The sequence below is a fragment of the Sphaeramia orbicularis genome, chromosome 12 (genome assembly GCF_902148855.1).
Source record: "Sphaeramia orbicularis chromosome 12, fSphaOr1.1, whole genome shotgun sequence".
Taxonomy (NCBI): Eukaryota; Metazoa; Chordata; class Actinopteri; order Kurtiformes; family Apogonidae; genus Sphaeramia; species Sphaeramia orbicularis.
This window is the reverse complement of record NC_043968.1, coordinates 47,672,066-47,698,297: the sequence shown is the minus strand read 5'-3', so window position 1 is coordinate 47,698,297 and position 26,232 is coordinate 47,672,066. Positions and strand designations below refer to the sequence as shown.

The 26,232-nt window shown below is 35.0% G+C and overlaps 2 protein-coding genes across 6 annotated transcripts in view; both read left to right on the top strand.

The window, feature by feature from the left end:
• Nucleotides 1-6,414, top strand: part of ank1b (ankyrin 1, erythrocytic b) — a 96,568-nt gene extending 90,154 nt beyond the window's left edge. For all 5 annotated transcript variants that reach the window (XM_030148902.1, XM_030148901.1, XM_030148903.1 and 2 more), the window contains one exon: nt 2,632-6,414. In XM_030148902.1, coding sequence (XP_030004762.1) covers nt 2,632-2,694 — 63 coding nt within the window. In that variant the 3' untranslated portion in view covers nt 2,695-6,414. The remainder of the gene's footprint in view (nt 1-2,631) is intronic.
• A 2,378-nt stretch (nt 6,415-8,792) lies between these two features.
• LOC115429219 (eukaryotic translation initiation factor 4E-binding protein 1-like) lies at nt 8,793-24,759 on the top strand. The gene is made up of 3 exons (XM_030148495.1): nt 8,793-9,086; nt 23,115-23,315; nt 24,171-24,759. Exons 1-3 carry the CDS (start codon nt 8,951-8,953, stop codon nt 24,200-24,202), a joined length of 369 nt encoding a protein of 122 aa, XP_030004355.1. The 5' UTR covers nt 8,793-8,950; the 3' UTR covers nt 24,203-24,759.
• Nucleotides 24,760-26,232: the final 1,473 nt, after the last annotated feature.

Sequence of the window (26,232 nt, the reverse complement as noted above, 5' to 3'; positions counted from 1 at the left end):
TGCATCCCAGTGCTTGCAAGGAAAGAGGAACCTATGGTGACTTGTCACTGTTTGCATATGACGTCACATCAGTACTGTGGCTGTGGCACAAACTGAAGATGGAGGGCAGGAAGTGATTTCTCAAAAATGCTTCTGGTTTAAGAGGGATACCACAGGGATCCTTTACTGGGAAAAGTTGTTCATAAACGGAGAATTTAAGAAATTGACCACAAAAAGCTGGGAAAAATTATTTTAACCCATAAAGACAGACCATCCACCGTCGACCCCAACCGTCTATTGATCTAAACTGTTTAATACTTTTTGATCCACTAATCCTATCAATACGTTTGGACCCATTTGGGCATTCAGAACATGGAAACACTGTCATCTTCTACAACACTGATTCACCAGTAAAACCCACAGAGTTTGATAAATGACAGTGGATGGACACACTGGGTTCATGTTCAGTTAATGATAGAGTTTGCTGAAAAGGTCTGTTTTCTTCAGTTTTTCTCTCTTTTTGATATAATAACCTTTGAATTAACTCTGAGTTTTCATTAATATCTAAATCAAATATAGAAAATTTAATATCGAAAATACATGATTTACAGTGAAACTTTCACAATACAGAGGATAATATTATAGTAAATGGTGATAAATCACTTGAGAAAGGTTAAATAGAGAGAAAAATTCATTTGGGAACTGACACAACAGTAGCACTGGGTCTTTATGGGTTAAAACCTTCAAATCCAGTGTTTTGTGTCCATTTCATTTATAGGTGTGCTCTGATTTTATATCTAAAACAGTATCTACAAGCCACACCACTAACACTTAAATCAGTGTGATTGACAGCTGTAATGAGCAGTTGCTGTCAAACCTCTGTGGCTCGACACAGAACCAACATGGCCACTCACCTACCCTGATATGTGGATTTAAACATTCCAGATGATGCCACTGTGTCACCTATCTGTACATCCAGTCTTAAGATAGAGCTGCTAGAGGACAGCGTGGATTTTCTCAGAACAATGAAAGACTTCAGCCCAACAAAAACTAAACAACAGGAGAATCATGATACCAAGGCCACAGACCATACAACCAAAAAGTTGTAGTGGAGTTTTTAGTTGGTCAGTATCTACCACCTCACCTCATTTTTCCACAAGTCTTCCCAATCAGTGAAAAAAATCACTGGTCTTCACAACAAAATAATTATGTCCAACATATGCTAGAGTTTTCTGTATATGCCAATATTATCTAAACTCAGTACAGACCTCCCTCCATCTTTTACATTCTGCTTTTCACCTCCTGCCCTGCATCTGAAATCTGCACTTCATCAGAAACATGTTACTGCAAACAACATGTTGAACTCTCGGTGTATAATACTGTGTAGCTTCCCCACTCTCACATACATTTTCTTTTGCTTTATGCTCTAAACACAAACTTTTGATACTAGAACCTATTAATACAGGGTTTCTGCTTGGTTTAAATTGTCTTAAAAATTCCAAATAATCTGAATTTTAGACCCTGAAATATCTTAAATCCAATATTGACAGGTCTTGTTCATCATTAAAGATGTCTTGAACACTAAAATATGTTGTTGAATGACTCCTCTGTGGTGAAAGGCATCCAATGTTGGTGTTAATATTTAAAACAATTGGAAAATGTATTCAAATTTGCATTTTATTGTTGAAAATGGCTCAACAGGCCACTTCCTGTTTTTAAATCCTTAGGAGCCCTCCAACACTGAAGCTGATAGAGTCCACCATTAAGGATCACTCTACATTATCACATTTGTGTGAAATATCAGTGTGAATACCCTCAAACCAGAACTGTGTGGCACTTTCAAGGCTTGAGATGCCTATGGAAAAGGACAGTGTGACCCCAAGAGCAATAAGGGAAAACATTCTACACATGGCATAAACTTGTAGGTTTAGTGTATTGTATTTAGTGACATCTAGTGTTGAAGTTACACATTACAACCAACTGAATAATCCAACTGAAGACAAAAAAACATGGGCATCCCTTGGGGAAGTCCATGACTTGTTTTGTCCGTTCAGCTTTTAACTTAAAGTGATATAAACTGTGGTGTGGACTCAGACATAACAACCCATAACATTGGATGCCACCCACTATAAAATAAAATAAAAAAAACAGAAATCTACTGTAAAAAAGATAAGATTGTAACATGGCTGACTCCATGAAAGGGAGCATCTCATTCTGAGCTAACAAAGTTTTGCATTGATTTTGATTTTCTGCAGGTGGACTTTTGTGGGTGGTAAGATTCCCTGAATAACTCCCACTTAACACATCCTCACCCTGCTCAGTGGAGGGTGGAGGTACTATTTAAAAGTGGAGCAGTTCTGGACTACACAGTAGCTAAACATCAGTCATATAAAAACATCAATAACATCACTCAGCAACAAGCTATGCTCCCAGATTCTGTCATTTCTATAACCTTCAACTGTAGGTTTGACTTATTTCATTAAAACTCTATGTTAAAAATTAAGGACCTGTTTTTTCTGGTTTATGACATAAGATAAAGTCTTTAAAAGTCTGACATTTGACTTGCAGAAACCCTCTAATAACAGAATAAAAGATTTTGCTTGATTTTTCAACGGTCAGATTAATTATGTTGTTTACTTGTGTGTTTTGTAGGACCGGAAAGCCACTGCCAAATCATCCTCCACAAAAACACATCCAGAGCGCAGAGGAAAATGAGCAGAGAGGAGCAAAGACAAAGACTAAGACAAGCAAACTACAAAAAATGACAAACATACAAACATCCTCAACGTGTGACCATGGAGCACCACAAAAGAAGACATGAAAAAAGAGGAGTTCAACTTGTAGTTTTATAACATTTGTAAAGAAAAATATCAACTAATCTAAGGCATGATTCTTTTTTACAAAAAAAAAAAAAAAAAATGCAAACGTCAGTAAAACAACTGAGAGAAAAAGCAACAAAAAGTGCTTCCTGTGAACTGTAATCGCATGATGACTGCTGGTGCATGCCCTTTGACCTTTTGAACTGTCATTATCTAACTGAAGGGGTACAAGGTACGGGGCAGACCCACACTTGGGCTACGGACCTTTTTAGGGACCTTACCCCCCCCCCCTCAACTGGAATGGTTTGTGTCAGCAAGTTCGAGTCCAATAACACTACAGCCAAAAAAAGTCCTTTGTCCCTGTGGATGGTTGTGGAACAGCTGAGCCTCCCTACGCTTCTCACAACCTTCCCCTTATTCTCAATGTGATACATGCACCCTATGCTACGTGGACATGTGTCAGTGTGCGTATGTGTGTGTGTGCGTGTGTGTATTCTTCTCTACCTTCCAACTTACCGCATGTGTTTCTTGCTTCCGGCTTGGCGCTGAGCTCCGCCTCATGATTGGCTTGTGGCCCCTGTGATGTCACGGCGTGCTCAGTGCTGGAATGAGAAAGCCGCTGCGCTTCCCCGCTCGTCGTGAGTATATCCTGTCTTCTGCGTGCGCTGACGTCTTTTCCTTTGTGGACGACGCTCGCTTCTTGCGTTTCTTTCTTTGGAGCCTGTCCACCTTGATTCTGAGCTTTGTTTGACTTTTCAACAGTGGACTGGATCTGTTCTCATCTGGTGTTTGCAAAGAGAAAAGAGTTTTTCAGACAACCGGAATGTTTTATTTTTGCAAAGTTGTTGGTTTGCTGGATTGCATTGTGCAGCAGCTCTGTAACACAAAGACAGACTTTTTGTCCTTTGGTGGCAGGGGTCGTTAACCTTTTCTACCTTCTTCTATCATCCCTCATGTAGCGCATGCCATCCTGCTCCACAGTCTTAAACGGTAGCCTCAGTCAATATGCAGTAAAACCACAGGACTTTTAGCTCCTTCATCCAGTGTTTCAAACTTTTTCGTGCTCCCTTCTTATCTGTTTGCAATGGCTGTAGCGCCTCACTGGCACATTTTGGTTCATTCGTTTGAAGCAAAAGTGGACGGAGGATCTTATTCACGCGAGGATACAGTGATCGTGAGGACGGAGATGGCGTGATTTAGCATTGCACCGTGATTGTGACATAGGAACCGTGCAACGAGGACAGACAGGTAGCACTGTGATTGTCTTATTAACACTGACCCCAGACTCGTGAACTGTGAAAACACACGAACACAAAGCACATACGCAAACAAATACACGTAAAGCAAACCCACACATATCCAGAGACGCAAACACGACGGAATAATAAACAAAATATTGCCTGGTCAGAGTGTTAGAGAATTTGTCACAGCAATAAAAACTTACAAGAACAGAGCAGGGGTGCATTCTGGGTAATACTTACAGAACTGAATCTGGAATGTGTAAAAAGAAAAAAGTGAAGACAGAAAGTCCATGTGAACAGACGGCATTTACTAGAACATATGACTCATCTGTAGGAGTCTGGACTGAGGGATTTTTGTTTTTCAGCACTTAACGTAGCAAATTATAAACCAGGATATGTTAACTGAATACACTCATAACTGTAAAGGAGTCGCTGCTGCCGTGAGGTGGAAACCACTGATGATATTTTCAATTTTTTATTTTATTTTTTTCATCACGTAACATTTCAACAATCCACTCACATCCATGTAATCATCTCGACTATGTTTCTCTTCAACACTTTATGCAGAAATCTGATTTCTCCTAAACGGCAGCACCATAAAGGGGGTCATATCATAGTAGCACACACACTTCCTTGATATCACAATATGTATCCCATACGTACTGTAAATGCTACTGTAGCCTGAATGACTGAGACTCTGAATGGGTGAATACATTTGCTTCACATGCACATACTCTCCATGCCCGGAACGTGCACACGAAACCCTCATGGGATATAGCACGTATGTTACATATCACACGTTTTCCACTGTTTCCACTCAGGTTTTCAGTTCTGCTCAGTCAGAATTTTTTATTTTTTTTTTTCTAGTTGTATGTCCTCCTCTCAAAGACAAGCACGGGACCTAAACAGAGTGTTTCTGGGGAAAAAAAAACAACTTTTCTGTGTTTTGGGGGCTGTAAGGGTGGGACGGGGATGTACAGATGTTTTAGGGGATGCATGACGCCAAAGTGTGTATGTGTGTGTGTGTGTGTGTGTGTGTGTGTGGTTTGAAAGCTCTTTCATTTAGATAAAACCAAAAATGATAGGGTTTGGAGCATTTTGGTCAGTAGCCATGCAGTTCTCTGCCCTGCATATGCAAGTGCTTGTGAAGAACTCCCCTCTTTTCTCATTACAGGAGGGGGAATAATAACAGCTGACGTCTGTCGGTTGTGCACACCACAGGAAAGTTCATCTTCACGAGTCTTAGACAAGGTTTAGACTCATGCGCTCAGTATTTCTACAATCCTGATTTAGGCTAAAGGTGAAATTTGTCATTTATCAACAAAAACTAGTCCATCGGACTATGTTTGGAAAATGTACTTCCCATTTGCACTATTCACTGCCACATCAACCAGACTGATTTGAGCTTAAATTAAGAGACTATTTTGTTGTGTAGTGTTCAGTCATAGTAAAAATAAAATCAGGATGTATTTGCTAAATGTGGATGTTGAAGCATTGAAATGTATTCTCGACGCTGGAAATGTCAAATGACAAAATGACCTCAACTCAAAGTCTGTTTGTGAGCCTCTTTGGAGTTTTCAATCACCAGATGCGGTTAAAAGCATTTAATGTCACATGTGTAGCATAGTTTTACTTTATAGAAACCTGTGGTGGGTATATAGAAATTAATTTACAATCAGTCTCTTAAAAAAATCATGGTGAGCGTCTGCACTATGACTAATTCGTCTCCACCACATTTGCATTGTGCGTGTGTGTGCGTGTGTGTGTGTGTGTGTGTGTGTGCGCGTGTGTGTGCGTGTGTGTGTGTGTGTGTGTGTATGTGCTTGTTTCATTGGACTTGGGGGGAAAATGAGCGAAGTCATTCCCTGGCATGTGACTTGAGAGGACGTGTAACTTAATGATGTATTTGAAAAAGAGTATTGTAATTTTAATTGTGCAAAGAATAGAGATCACCTATACTCCTTTAGAATGGATACATGACAATGTAAACGCAATATCATATTACTCTATCCTAAGGAATGCAACTGCGCACATGCACAAAAAAAAGATGTTTTTATGAAAATATATGTATAAATATATGACAAAATATATTTAATTAGAATGCTATGCACCCTCATATAGTTGTTATGGATGTTCTTTAAGCATTATCTAGACTAGGCAAACGCCCACATCATGGGGAATGTAGAGGCTTTGTAGCTATGACCACTTGTTTTCTTTTCTTTTGTATTGTCCTGGAGAGAGGATAAACAACGGTGAATATGTATACAAGCCTTTCAATCAGAGTCATTCTGACATGAAGATATGTATAGATCATCTTACCCTGTACACCAGCTCAAACCATTTACAGAAGTTAATAAACAAAGATGTGACATACATGCTCTGGTGCTTTTGTCCTTTAACTTAGGCTTTTCTTTGTCTTATTCATTGTGTGTGGTTATGATGGCAATGTTTGATTTAGTGTATATATGTTTTGTTTATTTTACAGACTGCTTTAACACAAATGGAGTCACATGTTCATTTTATAGACTAACAAAAAGTGAAAAAATCATATATACATGACAAGTAGCAGAATGTAGCTTGAAGTATTTTACTGTACTAATACTAAAAATCCAAAATCTTACATTCTTGTACTTCAGTATTACAATTTTCTGGAACTCTGCGCTTCTGTCACACTACATCTCAGTGGTAAATATTTGACTTTTCATTACACTTGACAGCTTTAGTTACTATTAAGATGATGGTGTTTCCTCGTCTTCCTGCCCAGTGGGAAAGTGTTACAAAAGTTCATGATAAAATGATAATAGATGATTCTCTTCTTTCGAGGATTTTAAAAATCATGAATTTTCTGGAAAATGCATTGCCACTAATCTGAGAAGATGAATGTTTTGTCTAAGATCGTGACAGGTGGCTTTTAAGAGACACATGGTTGGCACAGGACAGTGACACCAAACATATGATGATCTTATACAAAATTATGCATTGATTGTAGATTAAATTAATTTACCAACAGTATAAGAATTGTATGAAATGAGTGAAATCTGGAATATCTACATCCCAAAAAAAAAAAACACATTAATGTTACAATAACATAAATTTAAAAAATAGATACAGTTCTGTGCAAAGGTCCAGGCCAACATTAGGTTTGTTAGTTTAGCAAAGTTATATAATGACCACATATATGCATTTGTAATTTTCTGTATTAAGATACAATCTGAATATGTGGGAAATATGTATGTATGTAAAATTTCAGGAGAAAATGGTGTCTATGAACCAAAGTGTATATAGTGCGACCTCCCTTTGTGCTTAACATGTCTTTAACCCTTTAGTTTAGAGAATAGGAGATTTATTGTGTTAATTTTCTGATGCTTTATGCCAGGTTTCATTCAACACATGTCAGATGTATCTGTTTGTGCTGCTTCTTATCATGGGGTCAGGGGCCACAACAAATAGTAACCTTTACTTTTTACTGTGTGTGTGTGTGTGTGTGTGTGTGTGTGTGTGGGGGGGGTCTTTTAAGGTTGTGCACATATACCTTGTATTATGTATTATATCTGAAGAAAAGACAATAAGAAATAAATACGCATGTTCAATTAAACCCTGCAAACACAACAAAACAAAAGGTGAGCTAAGACGTTTTCACAGTACTGTATATTTAATAAAAAATATTTAGGTGATAATACTTGGATGAAATATTAAGTATCACTGTATGAATCAGATGATAGCAGAATGTGTCATTTTATTTCTGCATCATCATTATTAAGTAAATAGTGGCACCAAAATATTTGTGCCAAGTCACAAAAAGCACAAATACTTTCAAGTAAGTAAGAGTAAATGTTAATGTTTACTCTATTTGTACAGAGAAACTAAAGGAAACTATTACATCTTGTAATTCATTACTGTGATTATGATTATTATTACTACTATCATTATTTCTGTTTGAACACATTCATAGTTTACTTACATAAATATACTGTGTCTGGTCATTGTACACATTCAAACTGTATTAAATATTCATGTAAAACCTCTTTATTGTTAATATCCTCCTGAAACCCAGCAATGCATTTTTGTCCTCTGCAGGGGACAAGAGTTTTACAGCTTTATTCAGTAAAGAAAACAAATAAACGTCCACTACAAAGGACAAAAAAAAATAATTAAAAATGCATCTAAAAAAAACTGTTGCATTGTGTTGTTTCTAATAAAAGCAATTATTTAAAGTAAAAAAAAAAAAAAAAGCCAAAACTTGTACTTTCCTACGTCTCAGGAGGATATTAGTAGATTTTTTAGCTTTGAGTCTGACATTCTGATCTTTTTTTTTTTTCGACTTTATTGAAAACATTTAAGTATACAGTACAAAAATTTGAACAAACAAGATGTCAAAAGGGAAAAAGCATTTGAACATATAAGTTTAAGAAAATAATGAAAGATACAAAGCATAATATACAAATAATAGTATAAAAAAAAGTAAATAAATAAATAAAAATAACAGATCTAACAAATATAAATAAATAAATACAACACAGTTCAGTCAATATTAAATAATTGTTTATAAATAGCCAGGGTGTTACAGCTTTTTTTTTTTATTATTATTATGGATACATTGTAAAGATTTAATATAATTTTCAAATTCCAATAGGCAGATTTTCAAATGTGGGGGTTTTAGTTTATTTGTCTGACACTCTGATCCGGAAAAACTACAAGCCCCTCTGTGACGTCACACTCTGACGCCCCCGGCTCCAGCCAATCACGGCGCTCCGCTCCACGTGCTGCCGTGGAGGAAGTCATCCGTGAGTTGTTTTGGATTTTGCTCACACCACGTGGAGATAGTGGGTCCACATATGTCCACAGTTTGAGTCCAGTTTCGGTGACACTCAGTGAACAGTCCTCTCGTGTTCGTCCGTGGATCCGTTCGACATGTCAGCCGGAAGTCAGACCACGAGGAGCCGCGACATCCCGGCTGTCAGGCGCGTGGCCATCCACGATGCAGCTCACATGCCCCAGGACTACTCCACGACCCCCGGGGGGACCCTGTTCAGCACCACGCCAGGAGGTAACACGTCCCACTCACAGGAATAGAGGAAATAGTCCCATAAATGTGATCTGAGGTCAGCAGGAGGGGCTGCAGAGTGGAAGTGAGCCCAGAGGACTGACCTGGAGCATGTTCCACAGCTGGAGACACACCTGTTTACTTATGTAGCATATTTACCTGTGGTTATTTATGGAGCATATTTACCTGTGGTTATTTATGGAGCATATTTACCTGTGGTTATTTATGGAGCATATTTACCTGTGGTTATTTATGGAGCATATTTACCTGTGGTTATTTATGGAGCATATTTACCTGTGGTTATTTATGGAGCATATTTACCTGTGGTTATTTATGGAGCATATTTACCTGTGGTTATTTATGGAGCATATTTACCTGTGGTTATTTATGGAGCATATTTACCTGTGGTTATTTATGTAGCATATTTACCTGGGTTTACTTATGTAGCATATTTACCTGTGGTTATTTATGGAGCATATTTACCTGTGGTTATTTATGTAGCATATTTACCTGTGGTTATTTATGGAGCATATTTACCTGTGGTTATTTATGGAGCATATTTACCTGTGGTTATTTATGGAGCATATTTACCTGTGGTTATTTATGGAGCATATTTACCTGTGGTTATTTATGTAGCATATTTACCTGGGTTTACTTATGTAGCATATTTACCTGTGGTTATTTATGGAGCATATTTACCTGTGGTTATTTATGTAGCATATTTACCTGTGGTTATTTATGGAGCATATTTACCTGTGGTTATTTATGGAGCATATTTACCTGTGGTTATTTATGGAGCATATTTACCTGTGGTTATTTATGTAGCATATTTACCTGTGGTTATTTATGGAGCATATTTACCTGTGGTTATTTATGGAGCATATTTACCTGTGGTTATTTATGGAGCATATTTACCTGTGGTTATTTAGGAGATCACCACTGACTTTCAATATAACAGCTGAAACACGTCACCTTTGATTTGTTGAATTTCTGTGCATATATTTCAGACATATAATCAATAATGAACCCATGAGGACCCAGTGCTTCTTCTGTGGTTGTTCCCGAATGATTTTTTTTCTATGTGTCTAATCATTCGTAACTGATTTATTACCATTTATTATAATATTACTCTCTGTGTTATGAGTTTTTTCAGTGTAAATTATGTATTTTCCTATGTGCACCATTTATTATGACGGCTAAAATTTGCTTAGAGGTCTTATTGATGTCTTTGTGCATAACAAATCAATAGAAGTGATTCCCCAACAGAATTTTGTGTTGGTAAATGCAAATTATGCAAATTTACAGGATTTCAGTTCTGTTGCAACATGTTGATGGTCATATGAACTATGTTTTCAGGTCAAAAATGTCCAATTTCATCACAATTAATGCTATATTTTCATGTCACAAATGGCCAAGTTATATTTTAACTGAATTTACCTCAAAAACAAATATTCTATTCTTTTAGATTCCCCAATTTTTCTTACAAGATTATATACTACATATCACATGTTTTATTTGTACAGGTTGCAGTATGGAGTATGGTGCTGATCCATCCTGCTTATGTTACGCCAATACATACATTAACAATGTCACACGTCACTTTTTAAATCAACAGTTTTCTAATAATAAGCATTTTTATAAAGAAATAACAGTTCTATATTGTTCTTTACTCTTTAGTATGATGATAAACTATACAATAAATAATTATGATCCTAGTTTTTTCACAGGGATCATTAGTGTAAATGGTGACATGGCTGCCGAGCATCAGTATGATGGGATCTGTAACAACCATGTCACATCCGTCCACTGCCACATTTTGTGTTTTTGTGTCAGCTGTTATTGTTTTAGATCCACAATACTAACATTTATGAATAAGAGAAGAATTAGCAATAGTAAGTCTATAAGTTTATTACTAATAAAGTACTGGTACTGACCAGAGCATCATGGGTAATGTCACGTCCGTCCACCAGCAAAAGTTTTGACATACACGTGCTATTCAAAATCCAATATTTCTGAAAATAGAGCTTCCACTGTCAAATAATATCAGTAGTCTGTGCACAAATGTATTAGCATTATTCCAACACAGTTCTATGCATTTCTTACAACTTTTTTTTTTTGACCAAAATGGCCACTCATTTGACCCCCTAAGTAAATTTTAGCCGGTATTTATTTATTAGATCACCACTGACTTTCAATATCACAGCTCAAACACATTACCTTTGATTTGTTGAATTTCTGTGCATATATTTCAGACATATAATCAATAGTGAACCCATAAGGACCCAATGCTTCTTCTCTGGTTGTTCCCTAATGAATTTTTTTCTATGTATTTAATCATTCTTAACTGATTTATCACCATTTATTATGATATTATTCTCTGTATTATGTGTTTTTTCAGTGTAAAATATTACTACAGTAACATCATTTTTTATTTTTCTGATCATGTAGATCACAGGTGTCAAACATGCGGCCCAGGGGCCAAATCCGGCCTTCCCAAAGGGTCCAGTCCGGCCCCTGGGATGAATTTGTGAAATGTAAAAATTACACTGAAGATATTAACAATCTTTTTAGTTCAGGTTCCACATTCAGACCAATTCAATCTCCAGTTGGTCAGACCAGTAAAATTCTATCATAATAACATAGAAATAATGACAACTCCAATTTTTTTCTCTTTGTAAATGTAAATATTTTCATGTATTTACACTAAAACAAAGTATAATTTCACCAAAAATGTGAATAACCTGAACAAATATGAACAACCTGAAATGTCTTAAGAGAAGTAAGTACAATTTTAACAGTATTCTGCCTGTTACTAAATGTTCTGTGTTTGTAGATCTACTGTGATCTGTAAGTTCTAATGTACATGTGTAAATGATAAACTGAGGCAGAATATTGTTAAAATTACACTTATTTTTTCAGTTTGTTCATGTTATTCACATTGTTTGAGAGGATAGTTTGTAGATGTAAACATTTTCATTGTTTAATTTGACTTTTTTCACTCTAAAACAGGGGTGTCAAACATGCGGCCCAGGGGCCAAAACCGGCCCGCCAAAGGTTCCAGTCCGGCCCCCGGGATGAATTTGCAAAGCGCAAAAATTAAACTTAAGATATTCACAATCAAGGATGTCGAACTCGTTGTAGTTCAGGTTCCGCATACAGAACAATGTGATCTCAACTAAAATAATAGCATAATAACCTATAAATAATGACTCCAAATTTTCTTAGTTTAATGTGAAAAATATAATATTACATTACACCTCTAAATAATGACGCCAATTTTTTTCTCTTTGTTTTAGTGTAAAAACTTACATTAAATTATGAAAATATTAACATTTACAAACTTGTCCTGAATGTGAAAAACTGAAACCTGAAAAGTTAAATTTTAGCGTTATTCTTCCTGTTTTTAAATATTTTTTGCCTTTGTAGATCCAATCTGTAATATGTATGTATAAGTGGTAAGTTAAGGTGTAATATTGTTAAAATTGCACTTATTTTTTTCAAGAAATTTCAGTTTTTTTAGGTTATTCACATCATTTTTGTTTTGATAGTTTGTAAATGGACATATTTTCATAATTTAATTTTGATTGCACCAAACAAAGAGAAAAATTTGGAGTCGTCATTATTTACAGGTTATTATGTATTTATTTGTTGACCCACTGGAGACCAATTTGGGCTTAATGTGACCCCTGAACTAAAATGAGTTTGACACCCCTGCTCTAAAACATAGAGAAAATTTTGGAGTTGATATTATTTCTATATTATTATGTTATTATTTTACTGGTTCGGCTCACTGCAAATCAAATTTAGCTGAATGTGGCCCCTGAACTAAAATGAGTTTGACACCCCTGATTTAGATGTTCATAAAAGCTCAGAGTAAAGTTATGTTTTACTATATCAGAAACATGGAAAACTGAAGAAAAACTAACTGAACATAAACCCAGTGTCTCCATTCACTGTCATTGATCCAACTCCATGAGTTTTACTGGTGAATCAATGCTGTAGAAGATGACGGTGTTTGCACATTCACTACAGAGCCTCTGAACGTCCAGATGGGTCACATATCTGATGACCATGAAAAGATGACAAACTGTATTTTACACCAGTTATTAACATGTATTGATAGGATTAGTGGATCAACAGGTATTAAACAGTTTAGATCAGTAGATGCTTTTGGCTGTTTGGGTCTTTATGGGTTAAACAACACATTCTCCAGATATGATTAAACAAATATCCATAACCACAATACTGCACATCCAAAAGGTAGTAGGGACAGGTGTAAATGTGTATACTTCCTCCATACTCCTTCTAATCTTACTGAGAAATAGTGTTTTTGTTTTCTAAAGTAAACATATTGTGTGTGTTAAACTCTCAAAAGTAATCCCCAGTTATTACACAAATCACAATTATGACAAATGTTAATTGTTCACTTTGTCACAGTGGAATAAGAATCACGTTCTGAATTTTAATGTGTGAAATATGGTTTTAGGTGCATTTCTGCTACATGGTTGTACGTATGCGCATGGATGGAGCAATAATATCCAAATCAGAATCTTTATTTTCATTATATACAAGATACAGTCAAATTCAGAGCAATCCCACACAGTGCAAAGAAACCAGGAAAAAAACTATTTACAAACATTTAAAAAAGATTGCTCATAAATGAACAATATAAAGAAATATATATAGTGTATAAAAATGTACTTTTAGCAGCAGTAAATTTACATGACATATTGCTCAGTTGAAAAATGATTGAATGTATTGATTGCATAATTGTACGCAGAACTGTAGAGTATTAATAACTACAGAAGGAAAAGAAAGAATATTGCACAGGTTTGTGAAGTGAGTGTCATAGCCTTTAGTGTTCATTTATTATTCCATCAGCTGTAGGAAACGTGCTGTTGTCATCTTCTACCACCTAAAAACAAAGGTTTCAGTTAAAAAAAAAAAAAATTCACTTCATTTTAGACCAATGTTATTAAGGTGTCTGTGTGGAAAAATGTTAAAGTTTGAGGAAATATTAAAAAAATAGCAAAGAACAAACAAAAAAACTGAAAATCAACAGTGGACCAGCAGTAACCATGAGGTCTGAGTAAGGCATAGTTATTTTTAATGATCTCCACATATGTAATATAATGTAGAGAAAACCCCATTTACACACTATATATGAAAACAAAACAAACCAGTGTATATGGGGAACTGAAGCACATGTTGGTATTTGTTTATCTCATATTAAAAACACCAGAGGATGAATATATGTGATTATAATGTCCTAGGTGACGGACATGACACCAGGGGCTTATGGTAAACGAATGCATTTGTACTTAAAGATTTGGGTTATTTTTAATTTATCTATGGATTATTATTTCCTACATTAGTTTTTTACTTGCAAGAACATGTCACAAAATAATAAATGCTGCTTCTAAATTAATACATTTATTTTCTAAGTAGCTCAAGGTTTAAAGATTCACCTGGTGTCAGATAGAAAAGTGACCCCTATGGAAAAGTGAAAAGTTTTCTACCCCACCCCCCACCCCCCCATGAAAAAATGACCCACCCCTAATAAATCACCAAATTTATAAAAAGAAAGAAGGAAAGAAACTTTAACTTTATTTCAGGTGTATATAATGACATAACATGTTATGAAAAGCACAAATATGTATTAACAATCATGCACAAACGTACGAGCACATGATGTTATTTACTTAAAAAAATAACTGTTATTGATTCAAATCCCATAACCTTTACTGCAGTCTGTTTTCACCCATTCAGTGTTACCGTTTTTGTTACAAATATTACTAAATTTATGTATATATATATATATATATATATATATATATATATATATATATATATATATATATATGTATGTATGTATGTATGTATATATATATATGTGTGTGTATGTATATATATATATATATATATATATATATACATATATATATATATATGTGTGTATATATATATATATATATATATATATATATATATATATATTTGAAAATAAATACATAAAGCCTATTTTTTTCAAAATTTTTTCATAATTTAGGGTGGATTTCATGATGTCCAGCAACTCTACACTGAACGCAGATTATTTACTTCAGTGGCTTTATGAATGAATTGATTTAGTAGTTTCTGCTAAAAATGTCAAATTCTACACATATATTTAAGCTTTTTATGATATAGAAATGTATTAGACCTTTTTTTTTAACATCCAGTACAAATTCATATAAGAGGTTTAAAATCTAATGGGGAAAAATAGACCTGCGAGTCACAATTCTATGTAGAAAAGTGACCCGGGGTCAGATTTCCATGGGGTCAGAACTATTGTTGTGCATATTTCTCATCACATTTACACATTCTAAAGTGATTTATCACCATTTACTATAGTTTTATCCTCTGCATTTTGCATTTTAAATTGAAAATCATCTATTTTGTGGCATTTAAGTCACTGATCATGTAGATGTTCATAAAAGCTCAGAGTAAATTCAAAGGTTACTTTATCAAAACAGAGAAAACAGTAGAAAAAGTGACTTTTTCTGCAAATATCAGTAACTGAACATAAAGCCAAACATCTACATTCACTGTCATTTATCAAACTACATGGGTTTTACTGGTGAATCTGTGTTGTAGAAGATGACGGTGTTTTCATGTTCACCACAGAACCTCTGAACGTCCAAACAGGTTAAATCTGATGACAATGAAATGGTGACAAACTGTGTTTTATTTATTTCCATGTATTGATAGGATTAGTTGTACAGGTTCAGCAGGTATTAAAAATTTTAGATCAGTAGATGCTTTTTGAAGGCTGTTCAGGTCTTTAAGGGTTAACTCAGTCTAATGCTCTTTCTCAGTCTTAATCTATTCTTCATATAAATTAGTGTTTTTAGTTCCTGTACGTTCTGACATGAGTAAACGGGTCTGCTTCCGTCAGCTGCTCGTCCTGTTGTTGTGTTGTTTTCTCCAGTTGATGTTTGACAGAGCTGGTGCAGGTTTGACGTCTGTCGACCACCTATAAATAATGAGGTTAAAAGAGGTCCAGAGATCTAGCCTCTGGACTAGACCCTGTAGTACACAAACATATACACAAACCACCTCACAGTACTTTACTTTATTTTTCTGAGCAAAATAAGGCAATTTAAACCCTCTGGACAGTAATTATAAAGCTGTCTGAATATAAATATACTTGCTGGTGATTTCTTTACGTAAGTAATGATAAATGTGTGGTAAATGAATTAGTGTCAGATAGGGGTGTAAGAAAATATTGGTTCTGCAATATATCGCGATATTTCATTTCATAATGCTGTATCAATATTAAAAAGTACTGTATATTTTTAGGTATTTATTCAAATGCAGATATTGTGGAGGTTCGTTTTGTTTTGTTTTATATTTTATTTATTAATATTTAACACTCTTATTAAATAATGTTAGTTCCTTTGTTGGGACTGCACAAAAATAATGTTATGATGTTAGTTCTGAACTAATAGAATATGAACATTTGAACAGGATCTTAAACTGTAATGTCTGTAAAACATAATTTCAGTTTGAACACAGGAACATTTTGTGATATAGCATTAGATCCTGTTCCGATCAAATAAAAATGTGATTAGTATTTGTGCAGATTTCTAGTGTAATTCAATTATTCAAGGAAAGAATCATAAAAAAAAGAAACAAAAAAAAAATTGGCTTTTTTACAGTATCATGATATATTGTGATATATCGTATCGTGATTCTAGTATTGTGATATGTATCGTATCGTCAGATTCTTGCCAATACACACCCCTAGTGTCAGATTACAGGGGGCTTGTGCAGGTCTTGAAAGTCTTAAAAAGTATAGAATGTTAGAAACACTGTTTTCCAGGCCTTGAAAATTCTGGAATTTTGTGTGAAAGTCTTTATAAAGTATGGAAAAAAGTTTCTCTCATAGTTGAATTTTAGAATATGCTCAGAGACACAATCTTGTAAGATAAATAAAAATGCATGAGGAAAGCATATTAGTTTCAGTCTATTTCAAATATGTAACAAAACTAAGTAATCCTGCTTTAGTCCAGATTGCAACAAAACATAAAAAAATATATGCCTTTATTCATTTATATATTTATTAAAGTGAACTTTTTTCTACTACATGCAACAGGTACAATCTCAACCAAAAGTCACCTTTTTTCAGTTTTCTCTGGTTTTGATACAATAACAATCAATTTTAATGTGAGCTTTAATGGACATCTACATCTACAGTGAACTGAATACAAGAAAGTAGCTGATTTTCACTGAAAAATGCAAAATACAAAGGAAAATATCATAAGAAATGGTGATCAATCAAAAAAATATAGTGAAAAAGATTCATTTGAGAGCTGCCACTGGGTCTTTATAGATTTTCTACTACACACAACAGGTACAATCTCAACTAAAAAAGTAGGCACACAAGTGTAAAAGTACATAAAGCCAAGGTCTAGGGGGAAAAAGTAGCAGTTTTGAAGACATCTGGAATTTTTATTCGGATAAAGAGCGAGCCCCCTGATGTGGATGTTTGTGTCAGTTATTGTGTGTGTGGTCAAACATAGGCCTGGGCTCAGTCATGTCCTATTTATAGGCGCTTTTCTGTTATTACTGCAGGCTGTTGTTGAGCTGCACTAACATGTTTACAAGACACAAGAAAAACTGGATGTACCCAGGAGGAAAAGAGGAGCTTTAAATATTCCAGCTTAAGCAGGAGATATGTTTTTGTGCTTCTGTGTAAGTATTCAGAATATAAAAGGTACACAGTTTAGATTTGGGAATACACACATCCAGATTCTGAATGTTAGCCTGACCAGCCATGGATTTGCTGGGTGTTTAATGAGACCGTTGAAGGTTTCTGGCAGAAGTTAAGAATGTGGTGGGAAAGCTGACGCTGATGGCATGTGCTGGTCCGAGCTGATACTCTGTTCTGTATGCACTGACACAGATAACGCTGATCTGGGACGTTAAAGGTGCGTCAATAACACTGGGTCACATGTGGGGGCAAAAATAGGTCAGTAGTAATGGGTAAGCTTTTATTTAGTTGGAAACTTTTTATTTAAACGGTTTTTAAAGTAAATATTACACGTCGAAACAGAACAGTATTGTGCAAAAGTCTTGATTGTTTTTGCAGGGTTGAAATAACTACAGATTCTAGTATTTTCCTTTAGTTTCTCAGAATTAATAGAGTAAATTATCCATGAACATTTACTCAAGTTATGTGCTCTTTTTTTCAAGTATTTCTGCTTTTTTTCTAACTGGACAAATATTTTTGTGCCACTATTTACTTTATGATGAGTTTGCAGGAATAAAATGATAGAAATAGCATGTGAGAAGAAGAATTCAGATCCTTTATAAAAGTAGAAATATTAACTACATTCTACATTTATGTGAAAAATTCAATATTTTCCATTAGTTTTTCTCAGACTAAGTTAACCATTAACATTTACTGGAGTTATGTGCTTATGTTCTCCAAGTATTTTCGCTTTCTGTGGTGAATATTTTTGATCTTATGAATAATGAAATAAAATGACACATTTTTCTGTTATCTCATTTATACAGTGGTGCTAAATGAATCAAAAAGCATCAAGAACAAGTGGTTCCAGGCACAACAAACCCCACCCTTCACATGTATTGTAGCTTATTGTGGCATGGATCCAGCTGATGTCATCATGTCTATGCATGTGCTGATGTCAGCATATCAATGGCCTCTATACTGTATATGTGCCAGGTATGAGGTAAATTAAAACAAAATTGATGTTTTATTGACATTTGAAATTTTGTCCATTATAAGTAAATTAGAAAAAAAAACATTTTTAAAAGTGCAAAAAAATTTGAACTTTGACCTACTTTTCCCAAAATGTAATCACATCTATTCTAGGTCACTCATAAACCCAATTTAGTATGAATTCAACCAACAGTTTTGCTGCTGGTCCAGTGTTTTTCAACCTTGGGGTCGGGACCCCATGTGGGGTCGCCTGAAATTTCTACTAATTGATAAAAAATGAAGAAAAACTCACTAATAAAAAAATATATGGTGAGTTGACGGAGAAAATCACAATCCATAACAGACATGACAAACTGTGAAGCTGAAACTGAAGCACTGTGGTACTGTTTATCTTTCAAATGTTCATTGTGGTCGGTTTCAGATGCTGCAGTTCTTTCATAATTCATAGTTTGAGTTCTTGTTTGTTCAGTATTAATTGTCAGCCTTGTAAACACAAGCTGGACTGACTGTACATATCCTGACCAAGGAAAATAAAATCCTCCCTTTGTGCAGTAATCTACACCTGGCTTTACTGCCTCCGTCCATAATAATATACATTATATAGACTAAATGTTGTCTAAAATTAATGTTTATATGCAACATAGTATAGCAAACTATTACATGATCAAAAACAAATTAATTTGAGCAAAAAAAAAAGTCTCCATTCTAGGGTCGCCAGAAATTTGTGAAGTTAAAATGGGGTCACAAATTAAAAAAAGGTTGGGAACCACTGTGCTAGAGTGTTAACAAATAAACTGAACCAAAAACAATACCCCTTACCTCTCCTTCAGGGGGCAGGGTAATTATCAGCTAAATATACTTTTTACAAATTGAATGTTGTTTTTGCAGAGTTGAAATGAACATATATATTTATTTCTCATTCTATTTTCTTTCGATACAAGAAAATACAGAAAATATGTGCACAGCTTTAAAAGACTCACAGAAACAGAACTAAAAGGGTTCTGAAGGTTGAAATCATTATTTGATGTGACCCCTGACCCCATGACAAGAAGCAGCACAAAAACAGAATCATCTGACATGTGTTGAATGAAACCTGGTATAAAACATTCCGGAAATGAATACAGTAAACCTCATAGTGTTTGAACTAAAGGGTTAAAGACACACAACATTTGTTTTTCCTTTACTGAACCATCTAACCCAGTGGTTCCCAACCTTTTTTGGCTTGTGACCCCATTTTAACACCACAAATATCTGGTGACCCCAGACATTCAAACCGGAGACATTTTTTGCTAAAATTAATTTGGTTTTGATCATGTAATAGTATGCTCTACTATGTTGCAAATAAACATTAATTTTAGATGACATTTAAGCTATATAATGTATAGAATGCACCTTTTTGGTATCTCGTACCTGCACTTTCTCTTTGTGATGTTTTAGTGGGACCAGGTGGGTGAAGAAATCTTCCTATTTTCTGTTTGGTCCAGTTTTCTGACTGCGACTGTGTCCAGACAGGTTGAAGCGTAGTAACATATGCGGTCACATGATCGGGTCAATGAAGATATGCCCTCTCAGATATTATACCCTGCATTATATTTGAACTTGAATTTTATTAGGGAAAGTGTGTGGTGTTTGAATTATAATGAAACATACTGTATATTGAGTCATTAAAAATATTTTATATTAGTAATTTTTTTTATTTGAATTCCATGAATTATGAATTCCAGGAGACCCCATGTGGGATTACGACCCCAAGGTTAAAAAACACTGCTCTAACCTAGTGTTGACCCTTGACTTCTGCACAGAACTGTACATTCAAACAAAAGCAGTAAAAATGGGGGTTCTGTAAGAGTTACACTTGTTAAATGTTTTCTTCCCTCAAATGTCCTTAAATGACGTCCATTTCTATCATCGTTAATCTGCATTATTTACATTTTATTTCAAATTACAGTGAGTGCCTTCTGTTACTATTACTATTATTATCTACTTCACTATTTTGAAAATGTTTTAGTTGTAGTTTAATCCCTGTGGAAATCCCTAGTTTCCAAATTAAATAGTTTTTAAAGTTTTGTAAAAATTTCCAAGGTTTTTGCCTCAATCATTGAAATTGGTAAGATTTTCAGGTGTTTTTATCCATTATACAGACAAACATTTAACTGAGGTCCTCATACGGTAAGAATGCGTCACAGATTATACAGAACAAGGAAACAAAATATAACTGTAATAAAAAACAAAAACAAAAAAAGAAATCTGGAAAAGACAGACAACGCCCTGTAAATCAGCAGAATAACCCTAAACCCAAAGGGGCCGAGGAAGACGAACATGCAGACGTGCACAGACATGTTTACATCTGAGGAGCTGAAATCCTGGTTTTTCTCTGGGATCCTCAGGAGCAGAATTGCCTGTTTATACATGAAATAAAGATTTCACAATCAGTGTTCTGTGTAGTTTAGCCTCGGTACAGAACCAAAACATAATGTGTGGAGTTTATTCAGGAACGTGACCTTTAGCCTCTTTAGATTTAATCTGAGGAAGAACAGGACACAGTCTGCTGTGGGAGCTCCATGGCATACACATGGACTTTAGTGTTTGGGTTGGATTTCTGTTGGTGTTTTGGCTGAACTGTTTTCTACTAAAGGAGCCTGGATGAGAAGTTAGCATGTTTAAGAGCGAACTGTAGAATAATATGTCAAATAGTAGAAGTTTACACATTACTGCATGGTGAGAGTCCTTCGTATAAATCAGTCCATTTGTATTAGTATTTATTCCTGCATTTGACAGACGGTGCACATTTACCAACAGACACTTCACAAACTGGAACAAGTTTGTGCCAGTTTTCATCATTTTCAGGAAGTGAAACCTTGATCGATCAAATACATTTGATATAGTGCCAATACATACATACATACATACATACATACATACATACATACATACATACATACAGAGCAGATCAAAATGAAGATTATTTTCCAGTCACTTAAAAATAACTGAACAAATTCTGTTTGAGGAGAAATAAATGAACAGAAGTAAATGAACACATTAAAAACTAGGGACGGAAATATGAAAATATAGCACTCATTTAACTGCAGTTTACTACTAGTACTACTACTACTACTATTACTACTACTACTACTGTTACTACTATTGCTACTACTACTGCTACCACCACCACTACTACTACTACTATTATTACTATTACCACCACTACTACTACTACTATTACTACTATTACTACTACTACTACTTCTACTACTACTATCATTACTACTAACACCACTACTATTACTACTACTACTACTACTACTACTACTATTATTACTACTACCACCACTACTATTACTACTACTACTACTACTACTATTAGTACTACCACCACTACCACTACTACTATTATTACTACTACTACTACTATTATTATTACTACTACCACCACTACTATTACTACTATTACTATACTACTACTACTGTAACTACTATTGCTACTACTACTGCTACCACCACCACTACTACTACTACTACTATTATTACTGTTACCACCACTACTGTTACTACTATTAATTACTACTACTACTACTACTACTACCACCACTACTACTACTACTATTATTACTACTACCACCACTACTATTACTATTACTACTACTACTATTACTACTACTGTTACTACTATTACTACTACTATTATTACTACTACTACTATTACTAACACTATTACTACTACTACTACTACTACTACCACCACTACTATTACTACTACTACTACTGTTTCTACTATTACTACTACTACTACTACTACTGCTATTACTGTTACTACCACTATTACCACTACTACCATCACTACTACTACTACTACTACTACTACTACTACTACTATTATTATTACTACCACCACTACTGTTGCTACTGTTTCTACTATTACTACTACTACTACCACTACTATTACTGTTACTACCACTATTACCACTACTACCATCACTACTACTACTACTGCTACGACTACTATTATTACTACTACCACCACTACTGTTACTACTATTACTCCTACTACTATCACATGTCTGGATCATCTTAGTCTGGTCTCAGTCATCTCATATCCAAACGTCCAACCTCAGCTGTCCTCATCTCCCAAAGACAACCTCAACATCTTCCTCTCTTCCTCCTGTTGTCTCTCAACCATCCAACATCGCTCGTCTCCCCACCGTCCTCTACACCTTTCCTTTAACTCTTACAGGTGCTCTTTTCTCCACCCCCCCCCCCCCCTCCACTCTGACAATCACGTATTCTTTGTTTGTTGGTGTGCTCTGCAGGAACCAGGATCATCTATGACAGGAAGTTCCTGCTCCAGTGCCGGACGTCTCCTCTGACCCGGACTCCCCCGAACCTGCCCGACATCCCAGGAGTCACCAGGCCGCTCAAACCGGATGCAAACCAGCGTGAAGAGATGCCCGGCAACAACAACACTGCCACCGCCACCACCAACCACAGCCCTCATGAAGAGGAGAGCACAGGTAACAACTGTTGGAGACAGGCTTCAGTTCATCTGGCTTTGATTTACCCTCTCATGCATGAATTATGAGAACCTTAATTAGGATTTTGTTGCCCAGTTTTTATTCCTCTTTAGTTATGAAAATAACAATGTGACTGAAAATTTTCTTATGAACCTATTTTTCATGGAGTTGCAAAAATGTCCACTCAGCTGGACCCCACGTGTTTTATATTTGAAGCAAAGAAAAATGTATTTACTGATATATTGTGTGAAAACTATGAATTAAAACATTTCTAATGCTGCTAATCTGTTGTTTTCTCACATTTTAACATACTATAATACTAGTTATTACTCATTTCATGGAGATAATATGCAAAAAAAAAAAAAAAAAACTTTTGTTAATGACAGTCTAATAACAATAACAAACAATTGATTTACACTCAAACATGTTAGTGCAGATCAGATTTATTAAGAACAGCAAAGTTACAGTAATGGTATGAATTACAGTGTATGAGATGATGCATAAGCGTCCACTGTGTTGGCGGATATGGAACTAAAACAACAAAATATATCCCCCTGAGACCCAGTAAGTAAACATTTTCACCATTTTACATTAAATAATTGCCTTAATTGGAAACAGCATGATGCAACAGTTTTTTCAGATACATTTTTTTTATATATATATATAATGTCCTTTTCAGTGAACATTTATTTATTTTTAAGGAAAGATGTGCAACTCTTGTCCACTACAGAAGACAAAGATGCATTGCTGGGTCTCAGGAGGATATAAGAGAACATCTTTGAATAGCTGTCCACTGTAGTGACCACTATGCATGAAAGGGTTAAACTAATGACAATAAATGTTCCTTCTTCTTAGGAGACGATGCCCAGTTTGAGATGGACATCTGAAGAACTGCCGCTAGGGATGAAAAGAACTCCTCACATTTTCACTGCTGGTTGTTTACGTAGTCGTACTAAACTGTAACTGTTCAGAGATGTGAAAAACAGTATTTTTTAATACTGTCAAATCTTAGTTAAAATGCAGCACTAATTGATGCATAATTTGTCTTCCCTTGGATGGACATGTGGACATGTTCAGCAAGTCTTCATCAAACCAAGCCATTATTATTTTTTAAATAATTTCTTATTTTTACTCAAATAAAATATAAATACTGTGATATTTATAGTTTTAAACACAAAGAAATAACAGTATTTTGGACTGTTTTGTGTCATTAGAGGGTGTTTTTTTTGTCCGTCTTTACTTGCCTATCTTTGGTGGGATGGTTTTGTGTTGGTTTGTTTGATGATGTAAAGCAATAATTTAGCAATAATCTGTTTTAACTTGTGCAACAGTTTTGTAAGGACTAATTATAACCACAATTAACTTCTACTTTTAGTGGATATGTTTCCTTTCTGACTTACTGGACTTTACTGTTTGCAACTTGAATAAAAACACTATCTTGTAAGTGTGTTTTTTACCACTTCAACACCGTTCACACACCGTGACAGGACAAAAACACAGTCCTTGGTCCAAGATTAGAAATAATTTATTGTATTAATTTATAGCAAACGTAAAAGTGGATCAATGTGACCCAAATATCTCAGCAAAGTTAATGGGCTTGTACCATAACTGTTTACAATTTCACATGGATTTATAATAAAAAGTCATGTTACTCTTCTAGTGTTTCAGTCCGTGACCATCTAGACCAGATGAAACCTGTAACATAGTCTATTTTTTTTTTACTTTACGCTCCATCATTAGATTATGGCCAATCCTCTTAAATTTAGGTATAAGGTCAAGCCAACTATTCCATAAAAAGTAACAATGGAAAATTTACAGAGTGGTGTCCCACAGTGTCCTGCATAAACAGTATATGGCATTTTTTTGTATTAACTGTTGGCTACCTTTAAGTTCACTTCCACAGTCTTTCTGTAAAGAGAAAAAACAGACGCATATTGTGGCTGTGAGTTGCCGTTGCCACCAGAGTAACCGACTGTTTTCTATTTCGCCAATACTTACGAGGGCTATAAAATAAAAATATGCATGCGTCAAAGTCTGAACCTGAGGACAGCATCACCCCTTCTGCAGGATCAACACTGACCCTGTTTACATCCACATTAATACTCTGATCATTATCTGATTTGTGGAGTTATCAGATTATTCAAGTGATCATATAAATAGCATAATATGGTATGATTTATGAGATACCAGCAGTAATCTGATTATGACAAATCAGATTAACACATCAGGATTTTTCAGTACTCTGGTGTCTTTATACCTGTTAATATAACTTTGTTTATTTTATTCTCTTACATCTGCACATGTGGAAAAAAGAAATAGAAAATCAAAGTGATGCAGTCAAATGTGAGATGAAGTCAATAGTTATAATGATAATATAATAATAATTATTATTATAATAGACTAAAATGAATAAACCTCCCTTTTTTTGGCTATTGTATTTTTGGAGAGAAAATTTATCAAATCCAGGAAAATGTATCTGATCCAGAAAAAATGAAGGGGGGTGCTATATATACACTATATTGCCAAAAGTATTCGCTAACCTGCCTTAACTCGCATATGAACTTCAGTGACATCCCATTCTTAATCCATAAGGTTTAATATGACACCGGTCCACCCTTTGCATTCAGTTATAGCTGCAAAGGGTATGGGAGTCAAGGCAGGTGAGCAAATACCTTTGGCAAGATAGTGTACATCTATATGTGATATCCTCCAAATTGTCATATTCCTGTTCATCAGGACTGCTTGTTTTGTTTACAGAACATACTATGCATTACGGTCATATTTCACAACACAATATACACTTGAATCTTAACTAACCCTGTGGCTTTTTCTACTTGGTAGTTGGCCTACTTGTAGTTCATACAGGAAAATGTGTGTGTGTGTGTGTGTGTGTGTGTGTGTGTGTGTGTGTACGTCC

What these genes read in the sequence shown, in the direction of transcription:
- LOC115429219 (XM_030148495.1), top strand. Translation starts at nt 8,951, where the DNA reads ATGTCAGCCGGAAGTCAGACCACGAGGAGCCGCGACATCCCGGCTGTC. An exon ending in GTTCAGCACCACGCCAGGAG is followed by an intron (nt 9,087 to 23,114) that starts GTAACACGTCCC and finishes TGTGCTCTGCAG; the next exon opens with GAACCAGGATCATCTATGAC. An exon ending in TCATGAAGAGGAGAGCACAG is followed by an intron (nt 23,316 to 24,170) that starts GTAACAACTGTT and finishes CCTTCTTCTTAG; the next exon opens with GAGACGATGCCCAGTTTGAG.